Here is a 21,095-nt window from a genome sequence, read left to right as displayed (position 1 = left end):
AAAAGAGTAGGTTTCACACACACACACACACACACACACACACACACACACACACACACACACACACACACACGCACACACACACACACAGGCCCAAGACACAAACCTGATTGGCTGGGGTCAGGTAGTTTAATACTAGCTGATAGGCTAAAGGTAGGTAACATCTGGACAGTGTCAGGCTCACTGTTTGCCTCTGCTTACAGCCCTTGTGCTAAATTAGCCAGCTACTGATAGCAGTTTCATATGTATCATAAAAATATGAGATGGTTATCAGTTTTATTAAAGTACACACAAACAATAAACCCAGGAAACTTCTATACAGAAGAGTTTATTCATATCATATTAGAGGACCTCAAACAACTGTTCATCAATGCTGCTGTAAATTGAGTGCAAGTTATGTTAAATTCCTTGTACTGTGAAGCAACAAAATCTCTTGCAGAAAGTGTCTTAACAATGTGATAAATTGACTATCAAACTTTGTTTTAATAGTCACTGACCCTAAGTACAAATATTCTATTAAAGGAGAAGAAGCATGGAAAGATTAGCTTTAAAAATAAGTGGACATGACTATGACGAATTAGATCAGACTCAGCCATAAGGATGTTCAAAGGAATCATCTGATTCTATCCCAGTGACTTCAACCTCACACAGTGTCAAGTATTCTTTTCTTCCAGGAATCACAATGTTCACATATTGGCCTTCTATGAGATCACATGCAAAGGTTTTGGAGGTCCCAGCTGCGATAGATGAGATGATGGCACATCTGAAGAAAAAAAAAGAAAGAAAAACTGAATTATGAGTGAAATTATGTCTCCTGACAAAAACTATCCATAGAACCCACCAGTATAACTATTTAGATACTGGTGATGCTTTTACTGTGAAAAATATAGGTTTTTGTGTGAAAATTATGTACGCTGATCAGCCAAAACATTAAAACCACTGACAGGTGATGTGAACAACATTGATCATCTTGTTACAATGCAATGTTCTGTTGGCAAACTTTGGGTTCTGACATTCATGTGGTTGTCACCAGACATGCTCCACCCATCTAAACACCAGTGCAGACCAGGTACCCCACCCTTATGGCAGCGGCACTCCCCAGCAGCATTGGCCCCCCAGCAGGACAATGCACCATGCCACAAAAACTGCTCAGGAGTGGCCCGAGGAACATGACAGAGACCTCAAGGCATTGACCTGGCATCCAAATTCCCCAAATCCCAGTCTGATTAAACATTTGCGGGACGTGGGGTGTCGGTGGCTTAGTGGTAGAGCAGGCGCCCCATGTACAAGGCTGTTGCCGCAGCAGCCCGGGTTCAAGTCCAGCCTGTGGCCCTTTGCTGCATGTCTCTGTGTCTCCCCCCTTCACACTTCACTGTCCTGTCAATTAAAGGCAAAAAAATGCCCAAAAAAAAAATCTTAAAAAAAAAAAAAAAAAAACATCTGTGGGACGTGTTGTTACCCCACCTCACAACCCACAGGACCCAAAAGATCTGAAGCCAACGCGTTGGTGCCAGATACTATTGGACATACCCCCTGAGGTCCTGTGTTCACGCCTTGACAGGTCAGAGCCAAGTCTGGTCCAAGGAGGACCCACCGTGGATGGGGGGATACCTCTGGGGTACCAGCATGTCCCTCAAGTGTGCGGTCAGATTGGGATTTGGGGGATTTGGAGGCAAGGTCAACACCTTGAGCTCTTTGTCCCATTCCTCGGGTCATTCCTGAGCAGTTTTTGTGGTGTGGCATGGTGAATTATCCTGCTGGGGAGGCAATGCCATCAACAACTGCCACTGTCATAAGGAGGTTTACTTGGTTTGCAACAGTGGTTGGGTGGGTGGAGCCACCAGGACCCAAGGTTTTCTATGAAATATTGCACTGTTTTAATGTTTTGGCTGATTGGTGTAAATATCCAGTACACTGATTTCCTCTAACTTCCACAACCAGTGTAAAATATTCAAACCTAGCATATGACAGAAAGTGCTGTTACCTGGGATTAGCATTGCCATTGTCATTGAGGGAGTTTCCAATGCGGATCTCAGCACCATTAAGCCGATCGTGGCAACAATCTCCTCTGTTGGTGATGGTGACAGTGTTAATCTTATATGTTCTCAGGAGGTCCAGTCTCCACCATGGTCTGCTTTCGTGGTTTGTGTGGGTGCAGGACCCTTGATTCCAGTTGCTTGCCTGATCTCCATCAATGGCCCTTTCAGCGACCCCACCACTCACCACGGAGGACTGAGTCACTCTTCCACCTCTAGCAATATTAGCACCTGGACAAAGTTACAGCATTTGTTATTAAAGATAGTTTCAAGAAGGCACAGATGTCTTGCATGTTTTGATCTGACCAAAGCCATTAAAGAACAGGCAGTTAGCAAGTTATTGGAGAATTTGAGTGGTACAAATCACCAGTTGGATCAGTGTTTCCTGAAGGCTGACCAGTGACTTCCACCTCACACAGTGTCAGATATTCTGTTCTTCCAGGAATCACAATGTTCACATACCGGCCCTCCATTTCATTACACACAAAAGTTTGTGAGGTTCCAGCTGGGATAGAATGGATAACAGCACACCTGAAGAAAAAGAAAATGAAACAGAATTGGGTGTAAAACTATGTTACCGGGGCGGCACGGTGGAGTGGTGGTTAGCACTCTCGTCTCACAGCAAGAGGGTTGCCGGTTCGATCCCGGGCGTGGAAGCCCTTCTGTGTGGAGTTTGCATGTTCTCCCCGTGTCAGCGTGGGTTCTCTCCGGGCACTCCGGCTTCCTCCCACAGTCCAAAGACATGCAGATTGGGGACTAGGTTAATTGATAACTCTAAATTGTCCGTAGGTGTGAATGTGAGTGTGAATGGTTGTTTGTCTCTATGTGTCAGCCCTGTGATAGTCTGGCGACCTGTCCAGGGTGTACCCTGCCTCTCGCCCGATGTCAGCTGGGATAGGCTCCAGCCCCCCCGCGACCCTCAAGAGGATGAAGCGGTTAGAAGATGAATGAATGAATGAACTATGTTACCAGATAAAAACTATGCATAGTAACTATGCATGCCTACACAACCAATGAAAAATGTTCAAACCAAATATAAGATAGAAAGTGCTGTTACCTGCGGATCTCAGCACCATTAAGCCTACCGTGGCAACAATCTTTTCTGTTGGTGATGGTGACAGTGTTAATCTTATATGCCCTCAGGAGGTCCAGTCTCCACCATGGTTTTCTTTGTCCTTGTGTGTGGGTGCAGGATCCTTGTCCATAGATGCTTGCCTGATTTCCATCAATTGCCTTTTCAGGGGGGCCATCCCACACCACGGAGGACTGAGTTGCTTTTCCATGTCTAGCAATATTAGTACCTAGACAAAGTTACAGCATTTGTTATTGAAGACAGTTTGAGGAAAGCAAGTCACAGATGATTCGACCAAAGGTATTAAAGAAACGGTTGTCATTACTTGATTAAACTCTCACTGTGATCCCTGGACATAGAACTTCAGACTGCTCTTTTACAGTAGTAAAATGCTAAAAATCATTATCATTAATTTCACTGAACCAATTTAAAGAATAATCTCACCAGAATGGCCACTGGTCTGTCCTAAAACAGCCAACCAGACAAAGACCACAGCTCGAGTCATCATTCTGTGAAGCAAGTTGACACTCAAATAATCTCACTGAACCTTTATTTTAAAGCCTCTACATATAGTTCTACACATGCATATACATTCATATACATAATGTACGCATATGTTCTTAAAGGAATAGTGCACCCAAAAATGAAAATGCGGCCATTATCTACTCACCCATATGCCGATGGAGGCCCTGGTGAAGTTTTAGAGTCCTCACATCCTTTGCGGAGATCGGCGGGGGAGCGGCTAGCACACCTAATAGCAGACGGCGCCCCAGACTAACGTCCAAGAACACAAAATTGAATCCACAAAATATCTCCAACATGTCCATCTGTAGTGATCCATGTGTCCTCAATGATATGAACGGTGTGGACAAAATCATAGAAACGCCTGTCTTCAAAAGGATCATGTTGAATCAACACCTGTCTAAAACACTTTCAACAAAACCTGAACATAGGTTGCATGGAGGTATCGCAGAACTGTTGTATTAGACTGCATTAGTTTTAGTCATAGCTGTAGCTAATAGAACGGCAACTGAGCGTATGTGTCCATTGGTTGTATGTTCTATATTTGTGGTGTGTTTCATTATTTTTACGTAAGCTGTGAAACTGATGATGTTTTCTTCATTTCGATGTCTTTTTGTCTATTTGCATGTGTCGGGGCCACACCTTAGTTTTAGTGTCCTGGGCCTGTATTCACAAAGAATCCTAAGACCAAAAGTAGCTCTTAGTGACGTCACGTTTTCTCCACAAAGACCGCCTCATATCATTAGGATAAATGTCAGAGAACATATAGAAAATGACATGTAAACGTGTTGTCTTACCTTACCGGTGTGGTGCCATGTTTGATGTTTACCATTTAGCTAAGGCTGCAACCGGTCCCATTCCTTGCGACAGAGGTATCCCTCTTCTTCAGTTTCACGAAGCTCTTCGTCAGTGTATTCTGGCTCAAATAAATAAGGGCGGCCATCGCCTCTCGATGTGGAAAGCCTATATACTAACATTCCACATTTAGGTGGTCTTCAGAGTTGTTGTCTTACCTTACGGTGTGTTTACCATTTACCTCTGCTTCCCAAAGCGCAGCCGAAATCTCGCGAGAACAAGCCACAGCAACTGCAAGGCAGAACCGGACAGTAGCCTGAAAGGTTCATTAATTTATTTTATGAAAGATTTATAGAATAATGGCTGACTTTTTGCCAGACTTCGACTTTGTGGAGGAGGAATTTGATTTTGCAGATTTTTATGGCCGCCCTTATTTATTTGAGCCAGAATACACTGACGAAGAGCTTCATGAAATTGAAGAACGGAGGAGGAGAGAGAGAGGCACAACAGGTAGAGGACGACAGAGGAGGAATGGCTGCTGGAAGGCTTTAGCTCTGGAGATTGGTGGTGTAACGTTACCTGTGAATGCTGTGCCCCAATGCCCACAGAAGAGGAATACCTCTGTTGCAAGGAATGGGACCGGTTGCAGCCTTAGCTAAATGGTAAACAACAAACATGGCACCACACGTTTACATGTCGTTTTCTATATGTTCTCTGACATTTATCCTAACGATATGAGGCGGTCTTTGTGGAGAAAAAGCTTGTTTAGTGGACTAACTTTGCACTTGAAAGGATGCCCGTTCAATTACGTTTTAACAGGTCTGACGCTACGGCTGTATCTAGGCTAACGGCTAACATGCTAACTATTATTTCTATGTCACTAGTGACTTGAAACAAATTTAGGACGATAGGAGACAGGTTGAAATAAACCAAAATTTCCCTTTAAGAGGAGAGACAGAAAGTAAAGAGAGAGAGGAAGGAGAGATATTCTCCGTATATTGAACGACAGTGATTTAATAAGACGCTACCGCAGGGATAATGTTTGTGGTTGACCTCATCAGGGATGAGCTTACTTTTCCCACCTGATGCTATAACACCAGAAATAAAATGATCACAATATTTGGAAAACTGAAAAAAATGAATCAGTGCAGCAGCAATCTGGAAATCCATCGGTTTTTTTTTCTTCCTTTACCTCTGGAGGCACTGCCCGTAGTTTTTCGACTAACGGAAGTGCAGGGGCCTCGAGAATCGCTCAACCCCTTCACTTCCGGCGGTGCCCCAGGGAATCGCCTTGTTGTTTACAAATACTTCCAGGTAGAAAACCAGCAGAGTTTAACTATATATATATATATATATATATATATATATATACACACATACATGTGTATGTATATCACATTTTTCACGTCACTATATCACCGTTTAGACAAATCTGATGTTTGTAAAGTCTATAAACTCAATGACTGAACAAACATTACTATTTCTGTGTGCACATTTTGTAATTAATAAGAGAACTTTTCTGAATCACTGCTAAGCTAGGACTCCTCACTAAAAGTCTTAAGGCTATGTTAGGAGCTCTCTGAGAGGATTCTTAGAATTTTTGTGAATACAGCCCCAGAGGTGTAGCAATCATTTTAGAGATGAGGGGACAGATTGTTCATAAGTAAATTTTTTTTTTTTTTTTTTTTTTTTGATGATGATGATATCTTGAAATATTCTCTCCCATTCAACTATGCTTCTCCTAAGCGGCTAACAAACCAAACCAAATAACCAAAAACACCTGGGGCCATAAACCAACCAGGATAATACAATGAACTCAAATCCAAAATCCAAACAGAACCTACTTCAAGTCCCTTTTTCAAGGCAACCATTTGGAGAACAGAAGGAAATAATTACTAGAGGAACACCTACACTTAAACTGGTTGAGCTTATCAAGGTAAGTTTTGTGTAGTCGTTCACCCAGAGCAACTACAACCGCCTTGAGTGGCTTACAGTTAGCACAGAGTGGAAAAAGCTATTTTGCTGGATCTGTTTACTTTTTAATACTAATGAGGGTACCTGGAAAAGCACTAGTTTAGCAGCCTCAACAGCTTCACCAAGGCAGCCATCAAACATCAGGCCTCAGTGCGTCAAGATGTTTGGTGAGTCCAGGGTGAATTTAAAACTTGATGAGCAGCGGAGATGGGAGACAAGCCTGCACAACCAGTACTGAAGCGCCTTATTGATTGTGTCATCTTTTTGGGATAGCAAGAAATATCTCCATCTCTGTTCTGATGCTTAAAGATGTCATCAAAAAAAGAGTTTGTGGCAGTTATAGTTGATGAGAATACCAACCCCAGCAATACCGTTCAGCTGTCAATTGTCATCAAGTACGTTACTGAAATGGGTGTGAAAGAGAGATTTTTAAAGTCTGAGGATGTAACAGATAAAAACTGAGCCCAACTGGCTGCTTTAGTGCTCAAAGTGTTGGACAGCTACGATTGCAAAACAAGGTTAGTAGCTTGGAGCTGCTGTAATGGCATCAGGACTGGATGAGTTTTGTGAGAGAAGGCTGCCACGAGTCTCTCAGGTGAGGTGGAACTTTAACTCCAGGCTGGTGTTTGCGGTCCATGACAAAAGAGTCAGTACACTGTGCATCAGGACACTTATCACATTTGAGAAGCTTTGACGTCTTCTTTTTTTTTTCTTTTTGCCTTCATTGGTATTTTTGACTGATGTGCTCTCCGGAATCTTACACAATAAGATCTTAGATGTACAGTTCAGTCAGCATCAAGGTTACGATCACAAAAGGCTGCTGTTTGTTGCATTGCCAGATTCTCAACTGTTCCCACAATTCAAGCAGACATTTCTGAAGCAGAGCTCAGGAGCCTGGATGAGAGCTATGGAGCACAGTTTGACCCTGCCTTGATGTATAACATGGCAAAGTTTCAGAGGAAGAGCCCAAGAAACCAGGGCTCTTCCACTCTTCTTCCAGAGGGAAGATCTCCGGGGTTTGCCTACAGACTCTACATTCACTAAATGTAGAGTCTGTATGTAGAGACTAGGTGCCCAATAGCTGCGAATGCTGCCCTCACATTTATGGCCAGTGACCGACATGATCTCCCTGCTCTCCAGGCCAGCTTGGGAGAGCTGTGTGGATTAACGTTAACTGATTTTGATGCTCCTCAGTCTAAGGCCGTTGCTATGCCGTCCCTAGCAATGGAGCAGCAGAGCAGCGGTGATATCTCAAGAAATAAACACCCCAGAATTTTGTTGATTAACCAATCAGAATCAAGTATTTAAGAGTGCCATGTTCTAAAGTGGAATTATACCAATATGCACCAATACGTAAACAGTCCCAATTCTAGAATAAACGGTACCGTATGGAAACGATGCGGCCAGTTGGAGCTCAAATTGAATAGGAAACAGAGTTAAGTGTTCACTTAGCTGGGCGTAACTTAGCTGGGCGATGTCAGTCGATAGCTGCCACCGTGAGAAGAGAACAGAAGGGAGGGAGATATCACTGTCCAAGGGCTGCCGTAGAATGGCAACGAGGATGTCAGCCGACCAACACTCACTACCCGGTCCCTGGTTGCGGCAATTTGCGATGCTGGCCAGCTAGGAGTTAACTAGCAGCCAGGACAGTACAGTCCTTTCTCGTCTAGCTAACATTTAGCCATGTTACTTACTGATCCATTAGAAAGAAAGCTAGCTGGACATGGGTTTTGAAGCCTCTTTGGTCACGGAGCTCCCTCCATCTCTTGACCGCCTGACTGAGGTTTACTCTTGTTTTTCCTCTTCTTTTATCACTCTCCTTTTTGCTCTTCTTTGCCTCCTCAGACAGAGGAGCTTGTTTTCTTTTGCTAGGCCGTTTTTCACTTGTCTCCAAACTTTGTCCGTCTGCCATTGTGCTTGTGACTCAACTATCTTATGCCCAACTCCTCATAAGGACCAGCTCCAGTCCCTGATTGGCTGACTGACCAGTTTTGCAATACATGACGTGTTTCCTGCCGTAAAGCAGATTTTTTCCGCGAAACTTCTGCACCGGTGGCAGAAGCTTATTGCAAAGCCACTAAGCCTAACCTATGTAAACGCTGATAGTCGGATTTTACTGTGGCCACTACCCTGTGCAACCCACATTATTTTCATATATATTTAGCAAAAGATGCTGTCTGTTGCCTCTTTAAATTTTGTCTTTTTAATCAAAAGCCAGTCTTTAATGTCCTTGACTGTCATTTTGTGCCTTATTTATATTTTTAAGTATTGGTTCAGGCACTATTAAGGCACCTATACCATTTGTTTTGGCACCTGGTATTGGAACAAACCCAAATAAAACCAAACCCTAGTAATTAGACAGGCAGCATTTCGTGTTTTGCTGTCACACTTACTAAATACACTTTGACTGCTTTCTTTAAACACAGTTACATCTGAATGATAATTACTGAGTAACAAGATTTCAAAACAACACAGTGCAAACATTCAATAACAGCAAATTAGCACGGCTGGTAAGCACTAAAGCACTGAATAAAAAGAGCACTTCTCAACATAAATATTGGTCCCCGGTGGGTCTAGAGACCCTCAAGTATTAGAAAAGAAAATAGCTTTTGTATCAACAAGCTAGTCAGACTTGCAGCACTTGCAGCACTTATATATATGTCCTGTGGAGTTCACAGAAACAGTGAACCCACTCCAGTTAGGTGACTATCTCTGCCCATAGAGTGGGCCTACCAAGTAAATTTACCATGTGTTATTTTCTATATTGTGGATATGGCAACATGGTATGAGGAAAGCACACTACTTGTTCTGTTGTCAGATGCAAGAACCAACAGACAGGTTTCCTATATTTCCATCATCTGAGGATGTGAAGATTTAATTTAATTTTCACTAAAATGTGTCCGCAACAATTGGAAAACTATTTCTTAACTAGGACCAGTGAGCAGGATTCCCTTCAAAACTGAACTTTAAGAATGATTCAATACAGACTGTTCATGACCTAACTTCAAACTTGGAAGCTGTAAATGCTGCCATGTTATTTTACTGTTCGTTTTGCAGGTAAATCTGCTAAATTGAGCATTAGCATGTTGCATGGCTAATGTGGCTAGCCTTGATTGTAGACCCACATGGTGGAGCAATGTAATGGAGTATGTTATACTGAGAGAAACCATGTGAATATTAAAGTTAAATAGCAAGAGCAGTAGCTTGGATTTGGGTAACAGTTTTTTTCCTTTTGCTCAGTGATCCTTGCCACAATATATGTGCGTGTGTTGCTGTGACGTTGTTTGTATGTAGATTTATTCGAAAGAGATTCTTTGTTGAGCTGAGCAATATATTAATGGATAGTGATTTGAGACTAGATATTGTCTTAGATTCTGGACATCATAATACCATAGGTGTTATGTTTTCCTGGTTTCAAAGGCTGCATTACAGTAAAGTCATGTAATTTTCTAAACTTGCTACACTTTTTCAAGATGTTCTGTCCTTTGCCTTTTACAACTTTTTACCTCTTTATCAAAAATTTTACGGTGTAAATCTTTTATGAACGCACCAATAATCAACCCTACAATAGTGCTGCAATATTGACATTGAGGAATTTGGCCAAAAATATTGTGATATTTGATTTTCTCCATATCACCATTCCCTAATGCTCCGAAGGTACCCATATGAAAAACAAATAGTCAAACTGTAAGAAATTTTGGAAATGATAATGTTGATCAATGTTAGCACCCAGTTGCTAACTTGCTCAGACCTGAAGGCTGTAGTGGCCAGCTGGACAGTGTTTGTGGTGTTATGCCAAAGCCAATACAATCTTAATGTTTCACAGATAAAGTGTACTGGAATACTAGCATTAGTGACACATTATTGTAGCTCTGTTACAGTTCCAGAGTAACATAGGCCTGTAGGAATACTGTCAACAGCCTTAGGGCAATAAGGAGAAGGTTGTATGTGCCTTTTTAAGGCAATTGGCCAGCACAAATAATATAAAAAGAGTAGGTTTCACACACACACACACACACACACACACACACACACACACACACACACACACACACACACACACACACACACACACACACACACACACAGGCCCAAGACACAAACCTGATTGGCTGGGGTCAGGTAGTTTAATACTAGCTGATAGGCTAAAGGTAGGTAACATCTGGACAGTATCAGGCTCACTGTTTGCCTCTGCTTACAGCCCTTGTGCTAAATTAGCCAGCTACTGATAGCAGTTTCATATGTATCATAAAAATATGAGATGGTTATCAGTTTTTATTAAAGTACACACAAACAATAAACCCAGGAAACTTCTATACAGAAGAGTTTATTCATATCATATTAGAGGACCTCAAACAACTGTTCATCAATGCTGCTGTAAATTGAGTGCAAGTTATGTTAAATTCCTTGTACTGTGAAGCAACAAAATCTCTTGCAGAAAGTGTCTTAACAATGTGATAAATTGACTATCAAACTTTGTTTTAATAGTCACTGACCCTAAGTACAAATATTCTATTAAAGGAGAAGAAGCATGGAAAGATTAGCTTTAAAAATAAGTGGACATGACTATGACGAATTAGATCAGACTCAGCCATAAGGATGTTCAAAGGAATCATCTGATTCTATCCCAGTGACTTCAACCTCACACAGTGTCAAGTATTCTTTTCTTCCAGGAATCACAATGTTCACATATTGGCCTTCTATGAGATCACATGCAAAGGTTTTGGAGGTCCCAGCTGCGATAGAAGAGATGATGGCACATCTGAAGAAAAAAAAAGAAAGAAAAACTGAATTATGAGTGAAATTATGTCTCCTGACAAAAACTATCCATAGAACCCACCAGTATAACTATTTAGATACTGGTGATGCTTTTACTGTGAAAAATATAGGTTTTTGTGTGAAAATTACGTACGCTGATCAGCCAAAACATTAAAACCACTGACAGGTGATGTGAACAACATTGATCATCTTGTTACAATGCGATGTTCTGTTGGCAAACTTTGGGTTCTGACATTCATGTGGTTGTCACCAGACATGCTCCACCCACCTAAACACCAGTGCACATACCCCACCCTTATGGCAGCGGCACTCCCCAGCAGCATTGGCCCCCCAGCAGGACAATGCACCATGCCACAAAAACTGCTCAGGAGTGGCCCGAGGAACATGACAGAGACCTCAAGGCATTGACCTGGCATCCAAATTCCCCAAATCCCAGTCTGATTAAACATTTGTGGGACGTGGGGCGTCGGTGGCTCAGTGGTAGAGCAGGCGCCCCATGTACAAGGCTGTTGCCGCAGCGGCCCGGGTTCAAGTCCAGCCTGTGGCCCTTTGCTGCATGTCTCTGTGTCTCCCCCCTTCACACTTCACTGTCCTGTCAATTAAAGGCAAAAAAATGCCCAAAAAAAATATCTTAAAAAAAAAAAAAACATCTGTGGGACGTGTTGTTACCCCACCTCACAACCCACAGGACCCAAAAGATCTGAAACCAATGCGTTGGTGCCAGATACTATTGGACATACCCCCTGAGGTCCTGTGTTCACGCCTTGACAGGTCAGAGCCAAGTCTGGTCCAAGGAGGACCCACCGTGGATGGGGGGGATACCTCTGGGGTACCAGCATGTCCCTCAAGTGTGCGGTCAGATTGGGATTTGGGGGATTTGGAGGCAAGGTCAACACCTTGAGCTCTTTGTCCCATTCCTCGGGTCATTCCTGAGCAGTTTTTGTGGTGTGGCATGGTGAATTATCCTGCTGGGGAGGCAATGCCATCAACAATTGCCACTGTCATAAGGAGGTTTACTTAGTTTGCAACAGTGGTTGGGTGGGTGGAGCCACCAGGACCCAAGGTTTTCTATGAAATATTGCACTGTTTTAATGTTTTGGCTGATTGGTGTAAATATCCAGTACACTGATTTCCTCTAACTTCCACAACCAGTGTAAAATATTCAAACCTAGCATATGACAGAAAGTGCTGTTACCTGGGATTAGCATTGCCATTGTCATTGAGGGAGTTTCCAATGCGGATCTCAGCACCATTAAGCCGATCATGGCAACAATCTCCTCTGTTGGTGATGGTGACAGTGTTAATCTTATATGTTCTCAGGAGGTCCAGTCTCCACCATGGTCTGCTTTCGTGGTTTGTGTGGGTGCAGGACCCTTGATTCCAGTTGCTTGCCTGATCTCCATCAATGGCCCTTTCAGCGACCCCACCACTCACCACGGAGGACTGAGTCACTCTTCCACCTCTAGCAATATTAGCACCTGGACAAAGTTACAGCATTTGTTATTAAAGATAGTTTCAAGAAGGCACAGATGTCTTACATGATTTGATCTGACCAAAGCCATTAAAGAACAGGCAGTTAGCAAGTTATTGGAGAATTTGAGTGGTACAAATCACCAGTTGGATCAGTGTTTCCTGAAGGCTGACCAGTGACTTCCACCTCACACAGTGTCAGATATTCTGTTCTTCCAGGAATCACAATGTTCACATACTGGCCCTCCATTTCATTACACACAAAAGCTTGTGAGGTCCCGGCTGGGATAGTATTAATAGAGGCACACCTGAAGAAAAGGAAAATGAAACAGAATTGGGTGTAAAACTATGTTACCAGATAAAAACTATGCATAGTGCTCACCAGCAGTAGTGTTTGGATAGTGATGATGCTTTTGCTGTGAAAACTATAGGTTTCAGTCAGAAAATCAGTGTGATATACAGTGCACTGATTTCCTGTAACATACACACTAATGAAAAATGTTCAAACCAAATATAAGATAGAAAGTGCTGTTACCTGGGATTAGCATTGCCATTGTCATTGAGGGAGTTTCCAATGCGGATCTCAGCACCATTGAGCCGATCATGGCAACAATCTCCTCTGTTGGTGATGGTGACGGTGTTAATCTTATATGTCGTCAGGAGGTCCAGTCTCCACCATGGTCTGCTTTCGTGGTTTGTGTGGGTGCAGGACCCTTGATTCCAGTTGCTTGCCTGATCTCCATCAATGGCCCTTTCAGGGACCCCACCACTCACCACGGAGGACTGAGTCACTCTTCCACCTCTAGCAATATTAGCACCTGGACAAAGTTACAGCATTTGTTATTAAAGATAGTTTCAAGAAGGCACAGATGTCTTACATGTTTTGATCTGACCAAAGCCATTAAAGAACAGGCAGTTAGCAAGTTATTGGAGAATTTGAGTGGTACAAATCACCAGTTGGAGCAGTGTTTCCTGAAGGCTGACCAGTGACTTCCACCTCACACAGTGTCAGATATTCTGTTCTTCCAGGAATCACAATGTTCACATACCGGCCCTCCATTTCATTACACACAAAAGCTTGTGAGGTCCCAGCTGGGATAGAATTAATAGAGGCACACCTGAAGAAAAGGAAAATGAAACAGGATTGGGTGTAAAACTATGTTACCAGATAAAAACTATGCATAGTGCTCACCAGCAGTAGTATTTGGATAGTGATGATGCTTTTGCTGTGAAAACTATAGGTTTCAGTCAGAAAATCAGTGAGATATCCAGTGCACTGATTTCCTGTAACATACACAACCAGTGAAAAATGTTCAAACCAAATATAAGATAGAAAGTGCTGTTACCTGGGATTAGCATTGCCATTGTCATTGAGAGAGTTTCCAATGCGGATCTCAGCACCATTAAGCCGATTGTGGCAACAATCTCCTCTGTTGGTGATGGTGACAGTGTTAATCTTATATGTTCTCAGGAGGTCCAGTCTCCACCATGGATTTGTTTGTCCTTGTGTGTGGGTACAGGATCCTTGTCCATAGATGCTTGCCCGATTTCCATCAATTGCCTTTTCAGGGGGGCCATCCCACACCACGGAGGACTGAGTTGCTTTTCCATGTCTAGCAATATTAGTACCTGGACAAAGTTACAGCATTTGTTATTGAAGACAGTTTGAGGAAAGCAAGTCACAGATGATTCGACCAAAGGTATTAAAGAAACGGTTGTCATTACTTGATTAAACTCTCACTGTGATCCCTGGACATAGAACTTCAGAATTGCTCTTTTACAGTAGTAAAATGCTAAAAATCATTATCATTAATTTCATTGAACCAATTCAAAGAATAATCTCACCAGAATGGCCACTGGTCTGTCCTAAAACAGCCAACCAGACAAAGACCACAGCTCGAGTCATCATTCTGTGAAGCAAGTTGACACTCAAATAATCTTATTGAACCTTTGTTTTAAAGCCTCTACATATATTTCTACACATGCATATACATAATGTGCACATACATTCTTAACACAAACTAACCTGATCAGGAAAAAAGCCACACCTGACCGCTACATTTACATTATCATTTCCATCCTTTTTCATATATGTCCAAATAAACCTGATTTCTTTCTGGCACCTCACATCTTCCCCTTCCATGAAACAACGAGGGGTCCAGACATCAGGTGTCTGCTCTCTAGTTTCCGACTAGAGGTGTAAGGCAAAGCTACCTTGTTTATTTGTGTTTGTGTCAAAGGAATATCCCTATTCATGTTTGAGGTATACTGAAGGTGCATCAGATTTTTAGTTCTCATACATTTATCTTTTCTGCAAACTAAATAAAGTAATATTTTAGCCATGCACCTTAATTAAACAAATAATAAAAGAGAATTTGTTTTTGAACCTCACCTTCAACCGAAGAAAAGTAAGTCTAAACAAAATATACATTTAAAGAATAAGAAAGCTATTGAAAAACTTGAAAACTTGCCCTGGTCCGATGGCATTCAAACATGAGACAGTCCCTAACTTCAGCTTGTCAAGTTAGGCACTGTGACAATTTTTAATATGGGAGGTGTGATGTAAAAATAACACCTGTGGAACATAAGTCCCACACTTAATAACTAACCCAGTAAACCCTGATAAAAAAAGCACTGAGGATGTGACTATGTGTTTAAATATGACTATGTGTTTCAGAGTTATGACTCTGAAAAGAAATGGTGTTTGGTTTGTGGTAAATTGTGTGGAATCGATGGGAAGACTGGAAGTGTTGGTGGAGCAGGAACATTACTGCAAAAATTCTCATGTTTTTTTTTATATCTGTTCAGAGCACATCATCTATGCATATACAAATAACGTATAATTAAAGCCCTAGCCTGGACTCTTTTTAAATGGCTTAACGTCAGAACCAAGAACAACAGAGTTCTTCCTACTACCCTTCTTCTAAATCCTCAATAATTCATAATCAAAGTAATGCTTGTCTATATGCTATCTATATGCCAAATGATGCAGGGTCTTTTTCTCTCCAAAATAAACTCCCTCCCACCTAGAGCATTTTCAGACAAAACATTCAACTGACACAAAGTAGATTTAACCTGTCCTTATAGACATCACGATCAACACATCAAGGTCCCAAATATGAATAAACATTGAAAAGAAAAATAGGAAGAACAAAAACTGGACTAAAATTAACATGATTATTAACATCAGTATCACTTGATTATCAGTGTATGTTGGTCCCATTATATTTATATATTGTTATTTTAACACTTACCAAGCTGTAATGTAAAGTGGTACCTGATTTCCTTTTTTAGTGAAATTATTAGAGAATAAAAGACGAACGATCAGTAATTCCACCAAGGACCTACCTGGAAGCTCTCTGACTCCCTAGAAGCAGCTGCGATCTATATGCGTGCCTGGAGAGCAATTACTTTTATGTCACTGTGCAGGTGGCAGGCATGACAGGCAACTCTTTATCACTCTAATTGTCAGTCTATTCAAACAAGTGTTGTTTTTGTATCCGCTTAAATGCCCAATGTGCCTGTCTCATCATATGATACTGTTGTCCATGGTGTCTTTTTCCAGAGGGCACACCCTTTGCTCAAATAATGGTTGACATATGTGCTAGGTAGTTGAGACAATGCACAACTAAATATAGTGCATGAACTCTGGCGCAAGGAGTTTGAGAAGAGATACGTATATGTGACAAAACAAACGTAAGATTGATAAATACTACAACTCTGAATTAGTTTAAGGATAAATGAGCAATTACTGACTGGATGTTGTTCTGTCTGCATTTGAAAATCAAACTGCAAATATTGATCCCATTACAGGATGTAGTTTATGGTGGTGTTTAACTGTAGTGAACTGTAGGGACGGATGTTTGCTTTATTTGGCCCACCCTCAATGATATGAACGGTGTGGACAAAATCATAGAAACGCCTGTCTTCAAAAGGATCATGTTGAATCAACACCCATCTAAAACACTTTCAACAAAACCTGAACACTGGAGGTATCGCAGAACTGTTGTATTAGACTGCGTTAGTTTTAGTCATAGCTGTAGCTAATAGAACGGCAACTGAGCGTATGTGTCCATTGGTTGTATGTTCTATATTTGTGGTGTGTTTCATTATTTTGCACGTAAGTTGTGAAACTGATGATGTTTTTTTCATTTCGATGTCTTTTTGTCTATTTGCATGTGTCGGGGCCACACCTTAGTTTTAGTGTCCTGGGCCCGTATTCACAAAGAATCCTAAGACTAAAAGTAGCTCTTAGTGACGTCATTCTAAGAAAAATCTTAGAATTCCTCAAGATTTTTCTTAGAATTTTCCCTTGGTAAGATAAAAGTTATTCACAAAGCATCTTAGGCCTTAAGAGAGCTCCTAAGGTGAAAAAGTGTTAAAGGGAAATTTCCGTTTATTTCAACCCGTCTCCTATTGTCCTAAATTTGTTTCAAGTCACTAGTGACATAGAAATAATAGTTAGCATGTTAGCCGTTAGCCTAGATACAGCTGTAGTGTCAGACCTGTTAAAACGTAAGTGAACGGGCATCCTTTCAAGTGCAAAGTTAGTCCACTAAACAAGCTTTTTCTCCACAAAGACCACCTCATATCATTAGGATAAATGTCAGAGAACATATAGAAAATGACATGTAAACGTGTTGTCTTACCTTACCGGTATGGTGCCATGTTTGTTGTTTACCATTTAGCTACATGAGAGAGAGTGATGTTATACTCGTATATCGTCACGGCTGTGATTCAGTCATAGGCACGAGGCCGACTGAATCACAGTCGTGTTGCTTTTATACAACAGTTCAACAGTTAAATAAGCAAGGCTGATTAAGAAATGTTGAAAAATGAGGACAAAATAGATAATTTAAGCATTTTATTTGTCTTCCGCCAACAAAAATAGTTCCCTCAGGACCCTGCTGTCACTGTTGCTATGTAACGCTAACATGGTGCGCCAGGCACTTACTCTTTATACACATTTATCTGCACATTTCCATTAAATGTGCAGCCGGTGAAATAAGTCTCTGGTGACTGCATGGTGGACTTTCGCTTCACAGGCACAGCCGACTCTGCCTTCTGATCGGACAGTATGTTGCTCCATCGTTTTCTGCTCTCCATGGATGGCTTCCAGTAGCTTTTTAACGAGCTCTCAGACCTGCAAGACAAAAGTTATATTTTAGGGCCCGACTCCTAATTAGAAGACTAACTTTACACATAGGCTACGTTAAAACAACATCATACCTGTGCCCACTCACTGTCATGATCTCCCTAGCTTCAAGACCCGCATCTGACAGCTTCTGTATGGCAGTCGCCCTGAGGCTGTGATTGGTGTAGATGGCTGTTGTCCCCGCCTCTTTACACATTTTCGGCAGCATCTGTGCGAGTGAGTTTATTCCCAGCGGATCTTTAGTGTACCAGATATTGTCTGTGTGAGCTGCTGTCATCCTGGGCTTCAGATAAAGGGCATTTGCATCTGGTGGAAGTTTGTTTAAATACTTTTCCAGGGATGCAACACAACTGCTGACCTAACTGACACTAACCGTCAGTTTTGATTTGATTGTTGATTGCAATCAGCTGTGAGGCGGAGTGATACATACACAGTGAAATAACCATAATGTTGTACTCCAATATCGTCACGGTTTTACTGTCTCTCGACCAATCAGATTGCAGGGCCGGAACTAACTGTTGTATAATGCAAGTTTAATTTGAAATGGTCCCCAGACTATATGAAATATTTGGGTATATACATTCCCAGCAATATAGAAAATGTTTATCAACTTAATTACTTGGGCGGCACGGTGGAGTGGTGGTTAGCACTCTCGCCTCACAGCAAGAGGGTTGCCGGTTCGATCCCGGGCGTGGGAGCCCTTCTGTGCGGAGTTTGCATGTTCTCCCCGTGTCAGCGTGGGTTCTCTCCGGGCACTCCAGCTTCCTCCCACAGTCCAAAGACATGCAGATTGGGGACTAGGTTAATTGATAACTCTAAATTGTCCATAGGTGTGAATGTGAGCATGAATGGTTGTCTGTCTCTATGTGTCAGCCCTGCGATAGTCTGGCGACCTGTCCAGGGTGTACCCTGCCTCTCGCCCGATGTCAGCTGGGATAGGCTCCAGCCCCCCCGCGACCCTCAAGAGGATGAAGCGGTTAGAAGATGAATGAATGAACTTAATTACTTCCCACTCATTGATAAGGTTACAAATGACTTGAAAAGAATGAACTTACTTCCTATCTCCTTTATGGGTAAAACTAATATAATTAAGATGTCTATATTACCCAAATTTTATTTTAAAACCTTCCATATTCCCCGCCATCTTTTTTTTTTTTTTTTTTTTTCAAATGCAGAGCATCTTTTCCTTTTTTATGTGGGAGAACAAATTATCAAGGATTAGCTGGCTGGTTTTACAGCTCCCATACAGTATAATGCTGGTGGTTTAAACTTTTTAACTTAAAATTTTACTTTCTTTCAACACAGCTTGCCCAGATTAAACAATGGTTCCTCAGTCCAGTAAGTGCAGGGGCAAGAGTGGAGTCCTATGATGTTCGCCCTTATGAACTGAAATACTTACCTTACATAGGTTTACAAGAGGTTAAGAAAATTACTAAGAACCCGAATATCATTAATAGTTTACAAATATGGAAGAGTGCCCATAAACTTATTAGTTATAATGAGCGTCTCTCCCCCCATACTCCCATATGGAGAAACCCACATTTTGCACCCTGTTTTGATGATACATTTAGATCATGGTACAACAAGGGGATAAGGGAAATAACAAATCTTTTTGATAATGGTATATTTGTCTCTTTTTCTCAGTTACAATCAAAATATAATTTACCTTCTACTCATTTACTTAGGTTTTTCTAAATTCATAACATAATACAGACAAGTCAAAACACTCAAGGAACCTACACCCTCCAAAATAGAAGACATCATTTATAAGGACGGAAGAACTCTTAAATGTACCTCTGAAGTATACAAATCTCTATTAGAAAGCTCGTCTACAAGCACAGAGGTTACTAGATGTAAATGGGAGAAGGATTTAGAGATCAATATAAGTAAAGAGGACTGGTCTTTTTTTGTTCTAACGTTCATAAATGTTATTATAATATGAGGCACAAACTTTCTTTATTAAAAAGATTTTAAAAGAGAAAAAAACAAAAACAAAACTTGGGTATAGGCTACTTGTAAAATGCATAACTTTACTGGGAAGCATCTTTGCGTATGATGCTACAAATGCTCAATAAAAAATATTATAAACAAAAAAGAAAAGAAGTGACCACCTCTGACATGTCTTCACTTGTATATTAAAAAGATTTTATTACAAAAAAGAAGAAGAAGAAAATAAAAAGTTCCTCCTATACGTGCTTGCTACAGCACAACCCTTAACAATGCAGCAAATTTATGGAGTGTGAGAGCGAAAACCTGTCAGGCAGCCATCTTAAAATTTCAATCTAGACAGGAAATTCTCTCACGGCCCCTCTGCCTTAGGCAACCACATATTAGTACTCCAGACCAATTAAAAAAAGGAGGAATTTTTAAAACTTCGATAGAGATGTGACTCAAGCAAATACACGTGGATACCTCCAAAAAAATAAAATCAAAACGACGTCCAATTTCAGGCTGGTCAACCTGTCAGACCCTCCATTGGACCTTTCCCTGCCTAATACTGATCTCCCTAAACACCGAAAAAGAAAAGAAAACATCTGAGGTTCCAATGCATTCGCCTACTGACAAAAACATGTTAAGTAATTACCTATGTCATAGATTATAACAAAATCCAATACTGTGAGAACATATGTAATAAAAACATAAGATTGTGTCACTCTGCAGCTCTACTTTGCTCTACTCTGCTCTACTCTGCTCTACTTTGCTCTTCTCTGTTCTACTATACTATACTCTGCTCTACTATACTCTTGTCTACACTGCTCTACTTTGCTCTTCTCTGCTCTACTCTACTCCTCTCTAATCTACTCAGTTCTGCTCTACTCTTCTCTACTATACTCTGCTCTACTTTGCTCTACTTTACTATACTCTTCTCCCCTCTACTATACTCTGCTCTACTCTATTCTAGTCTACTCGACTCTACTCTGCTCTACTTTTCTCTGCTTTGGTTTGGCCAAGCTGTCTGTCAGAATCTGCAGGTGGAAGCAGCGGCAGCAAGTTGCTGACAGAGGCTGTTGTTAGACGTTTGGCCAAGCTGTTGTTGCAGGTCTGGCCACAGCTGTCTGCAAGAACCTGCAGATGGAGGTGTCAGTGCTGGAGGTGGGTCAGAGGGGCTCACCTCAGGGTCACAGCGTGGAATGCCGCCCTTGTCTGGGTGTGGGATCAGCTCACTGGTCCACGTGTGGCCCTGGTCCATCTGAAGGTAACAACAAATACAGCCGTCAGACTACTGCTCCACAACATGTTAAGAACTTCCGTTTGGCTCCATTCTTTCAGTTTCTAACACTTGTTATGACTG

At 41.5% G+C, this 21,095-nt stretch overlaps 1 protein-coding gene across 2 annotated transcripts; it reads right to left on the bottom strand.

The window, feature by feature from the left end:
- Window positions 1–312: 312 nt before the first annotated feature.
- On the bottom strand, window positions 313–16,027 carry LOC125893800 (uncharacterized). 2 transcript variants are annotated; one of them, XM_049584719.1, is made up of 10 exons: window positions 15,997–16,027; window positions 14,494–14,558; window positions 13,995–14,277; window positions 13,603–13,766; window positions 13,184–13,466; window positions 12,793–12,956; window positions 12,374–12,656; window positions 2,404–2,567; window positions 1,985–2,267; window positions 313–763 (listed from the first exon to the last, which is right to left on the bottom strand). In XM_049584719.1, the coding sequence occupies exons 2-10, from the start codon at window positions 14,555–14,557 to the stop codon at window positions 589–591; spliced, it is 1,863 nt and encodes a 620-aa protein (XP_049440676.1). In that variant the 5' UTR covers window position 14,558; window positions 15,997–16,027; the 3' UTR covers window positions 313–588. The 2 variants fall into 2 exon arrangements, with proteins under 2 accessions (XP_049440676.1, XP_049440675.1); XM_049584718.1 differs by lacking the exon at window positions 15,997–16,027 and adding an exon at window positions 15,903–15,996.
- Window positions 16,028–21,095: the final 5,068 nt, after the last annotated feature.

The sequence above is a fragment of the Epinephelus fuscoguttatus genome, linkage group LG8 (genome assembly GCF_011397635.1).
Source record: "Epinephelus fuscoguttatus linkage group LG8, E.fuscoguttatus.final_Chr_v1".
Lineage (NCBI taxonomy): Eukaryota > Metazoa > Chordata > Actinopteri > Perciformes > Serranidae > Epinephelus > Epinephelus fuscoguttatus.
Note: the sequence above shows the minus strand (reverse complement) of the source record. Positions and strands in the feature narration are given on the sequence as shown.